At 42.3% G+C, this 6,261-nt stretch overlaps 1 protein-coding gene across 2 annotated transcripts in view; it reads left to right on the top strand.

The window, feature by feature from the left end:
- Positions 1–6,261, top strand: part of gcn1 (GCN1 activator of EIF2AK4) — a 43,495-nt gene that overhangs the window by 25,108 nt on the left and 12,126 nt on the right. For both annotated transcript variants that reach the window (XM_015015839.1, XM_015015838.1), the window contains exons 37-47: positions 867–1,087; positions 1,631–1,699; positions 1,795–1,933; positions 2,019–2,215; positions 3,172–3,314; positions 4,095–4,212; positions 4,336–4,551; positions 4,664–4,828; positions 4,914–5,075; positions 5,158–5,250; positions 5,334–5,477. In XM_015015839.1, coding sequence (XP_014871325.1) covers positions 867–1,087; positions 1,631–1,699; positions 1,795–1,933; positions 2,019–2,215; positions 3,172–3,314; positions 4,095–4,212; positions 4,336–4,551; positions 4,664–4,828; positions 4,914–5,075; positions 5,158–5,250; positions 5,334–5,477 — 1,667 coding nt within the window. The remainder of the gene's footprint in view (positions 1–866; positions 1,088–1,630; positions 1,700–1,794; positions 1,934–2,018; positions 2,216–3,171; positions 3,315–4,094; positions 4,213–4,335; positions 4,552–4,663; positions 4,829–4,913; positions 5,076–5,157; positions 5,251–5,333; positions 5,478–6,261) is intronic.

The following is a 6,261-nucleotide window of genomic DNA, read 5'->3' as shown; positions in this document are numbered from 1 at the left end:
AGAAAGGCAGACAGAGGCCTGTCAGTGTCTGTTGTATTTCATTACCTCTCTGCTTAAACCGCTGAAGCAAACGATACTTCAATGTTTTCCGCCATCTGACAAGAAGCAAGTCTACTCCACTTTATTCACCAAAAACGTTTTTTTTTTTTAATTTAAAAATTGATCTGCAATCTCGTTGAGCTCCAGTTAACCGCCTTACGTCACTGCGCGAGAGACAACTGCGTCGTGCGTCACGGGCAAAAGGTCAAAGGTAACAAGGCGGCCGGAGGGCTTATTATGTTGTACAAAAAATCCCCAACAAAAAAAAAATTAATAATTACAAATAATTTTAGTACATGTTATTATGTGTCAGAAGAGGGCTTGGGAAATGATAATACAAAAAAATATATAAAATTGACCAAAAGGGCACTTGGGGGCAAGGAGCAAAATGGGCAGGTGCTCAAGCATTTATGTAATATTTTTTATGTAATATTTTGATATTGAAAGCATCTGTATAACAACTGAAGGTAACATAGTTACTTGATTGTGCTGTTAGGTGGCACTATGTGCCTGTAAAACACATAATACTGTTCCTTTAAAATAATATAAAACAAAAGGGAGATGCACCAGTTTATCAGTTGGAGATCCAATTTGGACTGCTTTTTGTTTAGCTTCATGATTAGACAGTAAAAATCTGATCTTTTTTTCTGATCAGTGAATGCATCATACTAGGGCTGAAACAATTAATCAAATTGATCATGATTGATTGATTATTAAAATAATTGCCATTTAATTTAATAATCAAGAGGATTACAGAAGCGGCAATCATAAATTGGCCACAAAGACTGGATCATCTTGACCGGTTACTGAACTTTCTCTTCATGCAGCTATTACCCCCATCCTGCTGGACGCCCTCACCGACCCGTCCAGGAAGACCCAGATGTGCCTGCAGACGTTGCTGGACACCAAGTTTGTGCACTTCATTGATGCCCCCTCCTTGGCTCTTATCATGCCCATCGTCCAGAGAGCCTTTCAGGATCGCTCCACCGACACTCGCAAGATGGCTGCCCAGATCATCGGCAACATGTACTCTCTCACTGACCAGAAGGTTTGTAGCTTTAACTCGCACCAGCTGCATTTGGTCCACTTTAATGGAACTCCAGTTGGTTTGTCTGGGAGTGAATCAAACTCTAATGCAGATCAAAAAAGCAAAATCAGGTCTGTGTAAAAGCCTCGGTCTTGGTTTGGTTGGAGTGAATTCTGGTGCTGTTTGAATGCATACATAAACACCAAGTGGACTGGAGACTGCTCCACAAACAATGGACTATTGTGTAGGGCATTCTGGGTAAATATAACCAAAACAAATGTGAGAGACTCATGCTTCTTCTGAGGTTTTTATGTTGATTTCTACAGTAGTTCCTTGTGCAGCGGCTCCACAGGAGAGGAGGTAAACAGGTTTTCAAAGGACTTAGTTTGATTAACACGATACAAAGTGAAAGTGAACCTCTGAAAATGTAACAAACATTGCAACTTTGGTCCCCAATAGAACCGAGTCAACGGGACTATCGGATGTGAAAAACCCTAAATTCACCTTCAAGATGATTTCTTGTAAAAATGTGTGATATTTAACGTTATGCTGTACCACCTACAGGATCTGTCACCCTACCTGCCAAGTGTTATTCCTGGACTGAAGGCGTCTCTGCTGGACCCAGTCCCTGAGGTGTGCCTAGTGAACACAAACATGATCACAGTGCTAATATTGACAGGCGTCTCCCATGTATGAAATTTAAACATGTCCTCCTCCCCCCGGTCCAGGTGCGTACCGTCTCGGCCAAGGCTCTGGGCGCCATGGTGAAGGGGATGGGAGAGTCCTGCTTCGACGACCTGCTGCCTTGGCTCATGGAGACTCTGGCGTCTGAGCAGAGCTCTGTAGACCGCTCCGGAGCCGCACAAGGTCAGCAGTCCTCCTCTTTATCCGTATGAGTCTCATCTTGAGGCTCGCCCCTGTCGGTGATGAAACGTTTTGAATGTCCTCTCAGGTCTGGCCGAGGTGATGGCTGGACTTGGGGTAGAGAAGCTGGACAAACTGATGCCAGATGTGGTCCAGACTGCCAGCAAGGTGGACATCGCTTCTCACGTCAGAGATGGTTACATCATGATGTTCATCTACCTGCCCCTCACCTTCGGAGACAAGTTCACTCCCTATGTGGGACCCATCATCCCCTGCATTCTCAAGGTGCCGCCCGATCGGAAAGTTGTTGCTTTTGTTTTTTAATCTCGCTTGAATTTTAAATAGCTCTTAGAATGATTTTTGAACACAATGCAAGAATGGCCCAAGTTTGTTATTCCAGGCAGTTGGATGCAGATAAACTTGGAAACACATTGGTTAATAACACTGGGTTACAGAAAAATAGTTTTTAGAAGTTATTTTCAACTGAATTAGGACTATTTTTGCACCACTGAATCCATGAATCCAAAAATAACATCCATTTTTCTCAATCAGGTCAGGTTTTTATTCTAATTTGATTTAGAGAAATCTGATTTTTGGACTAAATTGATTAAATTTTTGTGACATCATCAGTTCATTTCTGTTAATATTTCTCATCCAAAAAAGGTTTTAGGAGAAAAAGAAATGTTTTCTAACAGAGTGTATAAATTAAATGTTACAAACTTGGATTTCTGTAAATTGAATAATAAACACTGATCAGGGTAAGTACATGTGAAGTGAACATCATGTCTCCGTCTCTTTCCTGTCCTGATGGAGTTTCTCCTCCTGCTCATCAGTCATTGATCCAGATTCTCAGGAAACTGATCCAGATGTGAGAACAAGTCCTGCATTTGATGCTCATGTTGCTCCATAGTTCAGAAAGTTGACCTGATGGAGCAAAACCAATGCGATTTTTGGATTCTGTTCATCAAAATGACCCCAAAACAACTGAAAAACCCCAAACAAATTGTTTGGGGGTGTTGACCAGTGTAATCAGTTGTTCTCATACCTATAGCTCTCTGTTTGAGTAATACCGTTTGATCAAGCCTTTTCTAACATTCCATGCTACAACATAAGTAATAAAAGTGTGTACAATTCCTGCCAATATTGGTATCTGCCAATACTCAAAGCTGCAGCATTGGAATCTTCTCTGTATGAAATCACTCCTGGTTTTACCGTCTGTATCCTCTGACTCCGTCTGCCAGGCTCTGGCTGATGAGAACGAGTACGTGAGGGACACGGCGCTGAGAGCCGGCCAGCGAATCATCAGCATGTACGCCGAGACCGCCATCGCTCTGCTGCTTCCTGAGCTGGAACAAGGCCTGTTCGACGACCTGTGGAGGATCAGGTCAGAGCACAACCGCAGGGATGAACAGTGGGGCTGAAACGATTAATCGAATGAATCAGTTGTTGAAGTAATCGGCAGCTGTTAACTGGATTGCCGTTTGCTGAAAGAACAACACACTAGTAGCAGCAATTAGGCCAAAAATGTACAAAAGATATATTTTGCATTTAAGATAAAAAATACAAATAAAAAAAAAAAACTTCTTTACCTGCAAGTATGTTCTACCTCAAACTCTTCCAAGTGGCAGTTTTAGCATCACCTGGTTCAAATTATGTAAAGCTAAAACAAAGTCTCCTATTAACCAGTCTTTACTATCCAATTATTAATCACTTAATTCAAAACTAATAGACAGATTATCCCTACAACTGTAGTGATAAGTTAGCAGAAAGGACTGAAAAAAGAGCTTTCTTTTTGTCTGCTACAAATGAACACTTAAGGAAAGCTGTTGTTGCTTTTTATATAGTAAAAAGCAACATAAAACGTTATGAGAAGAAACAATTTCCTACTACTTTTTAAACTAAGAAATTAATTTCTTATTTTAAAAAGGTATTGTTTGTTTATTTGCACTTTTGAATGTATTTATATTTTTTTGTTTAAAAAAACTTTATGTGGTGAAATGAAAAAAATGTGCAGACTTTTTATTTTTTTTATCCAATTCATTGTCAGAGTAATCCATGGATTAATCGATCGCTAAAATAATTGTTGCAGCCTGATGAGTGGCTGCAGGACAAATCGTCCTTCTCTTACATCCTGACGACTGAAAGTTCTTCTGTGGGTTTCCAGGTTCAGTTCAGTCCAGCTGCTGGGCGATCTGCTGTTCCACATTTCGGGAGTAACAGGAAAGATGACCACAGAGACGGCTTCAGAGGACGACAACTTCGGCACGGCCGCATCCAACAAAGTCAGCAGACCTTTCCCTCAGAGCAGATCCATCCCCCAGAATATTTACACCCAATTCCAGAGGGCATGGCTGTGGTTAGTATTTGGGTTATAAGGGTCTCTGCTTTGCCTTTCCTCCTCTCAGGCCATCATTTCTGCTCTGGGAGCTGATCGACGGAACCGTGTACTGTCTGGCCTGTACATGGGTCGCTCCGACACCCAGCTGGTCGTCCGACAAGCTTCTCTCCACGTGTGGAAGATCGTCGTCTCCAACACCCCCAGAACCCTGAGGGAGATCCTCCCAACCTTGTTCTCCCTCCTGCTGGGCTTCCTGGCTTCCACCTGCCCTGACAAGAGAACGGTAAAACCTGCTGTTTTTTTTTTTTTCTTTTTCTTTTTTTCTTTTTTTGCGACGCCTGCTGGTAGAATCAGCCCTCAAACCGTGGCTTTCTCCGCTGCTGCTGTGGTTTCAGATTGCCGCTCGGACGCTCGGCGACCTCGTGAGGAAACTGGGGGAGAAGATTCTTCCAGAGATCATTCCCATCCTGGAGGACGGGCTGCGCTCGGACAAGAGCGACGAGAGGCAAGGCGTCTGCATCGGGCTCAGCGAGATCATGAAGTCCACCAGCAAGGATGCGGTACGTTCAAGGAAGCCGATGGAAACGGGTGGAAGCGTTGGGATAAAAGCGAAACTCAACCGAGTCGACGTCATTCATTCCACAGGTGCTCGTCTTCTCCGAGTCGCTGGTCCCCACTGTGAGGAAGGCTCTCTGCGACCCCCTGGAGGAGGTCAGAGAGGCTGCAGCCAAAACCTTCGAGCAGCTCCACGCGACCATCGGCCACCAGGCTCTAGACGACATCCTGCCTACGCTGCTGAAGCAGCTGGTGAGCAATACGATCAGTCCAGAAGTCCTGGTTTACATATGCTTAGCATCTCCTGTAAGTATTATTTGTATTTTATTTCCAGGATGATGAAGAAACAGCTGAGTTTGCCTTGGATGGACTGAAGCAAGTCATGGCAGTGAAGAGCCGCTCCGTGCTGCCGTATTTGGTTCCAAAGGTAACCTGTTGGTCAGGTTTTCTCTCAGTTCTTTCTGGAATTTGTGTGTGTGATTAATTTCCTCCTCCCTCCGTATCCTGCAGCTGACCGCTCCTCCTGTGAACACCCGGGTGTTGGCCTTCCTCTCCGCTGTGGCAGGAGACGCTCTGACTCGTCACCTGGGCGTCATTCTGCCCGCCCTGCTGTCTTCGCTTAAAGTGAAGCTTGGAATGGAGGAAGAAGCGCAGGTACATCCACCATCTGTTCAGACATTGGTTGAAGATTTATTTTGGCACTTATTGCTTTTATTGAGCCGTACATAGTCGTGGAGCTGTTTGTTCTTTCTTTATGTTCATCCCCTTTACTAGGATAAATAATTAATTAATTGATCATTTACAGGCAGATTTCAATAAATAGTAATATAATTTAAAACTTAATGCATTTCAACCATCAAAAATTATGCACATACATGGTTCAGCTTCTTATTCCTGTAATGATTATGACTTGCAGCTCATGAAAACTGTTAGTTTTTATGAAAGTTATAACATCACACTAGATGAAAACCAGATTTTAGAACGCCGACTTGACAGTTGTGACGGGAAGTCACAAAGCTTATGGATAAAGAGGTTTGCTGTTGAAACAGAGCTAAATTCATATTATTGGAAAGTTTAGTGGAGGGTAAAAACAGGTATGTTCCTTTCAGCTGTAAGCCATAATGATCAAAGTTTATTAAATGGATAAAATATATTTGTGTGTGATTAGTTCATATAAGTTTCACTTTTCAAACTCAGTTACTGAAATGAATGAACTGCTGTTCTTGTTTTATAGTCACTTTCTGATCCTGTTTAGCAATTGTGTAAAAGTCTTGAGCTCTAGTTCACTTTGCCCCACAATGCTCAATGTTTTTACTCTGCTCTGCTCCAAATGCTTGTTTTAAATTTTTTTTTTTTTTTTTTTTTTTTTTTTAAAAATGTAATAAGTTCTCAGTTTTACACTATTTTTTTTAGCTAAAAATAAATTTTTTTTACAACC

The sequence above is a fragment of the Poecilia latipinna genome, unplaced genomic scaffold (assembly GCF_001443285.1).
Source record: "Poecilia latipinna isolate Pla-1442-1.1 unplaced genomic scaffold, P_latipinna-1.0 Scaffold1959, whole genome shotgun sequence".
NCBI lineage: Eukaryota > Metazoa > Chordata > Actinopteri > Cyprinodontiformes > Poeciliidae > Poecilia > Poecilia latipinna.
The sequence above is the reverse complement of the archived record's forward strand: the minus strand, read 5'-3'. Positions and strand labels throughout refer to the sequence as shown.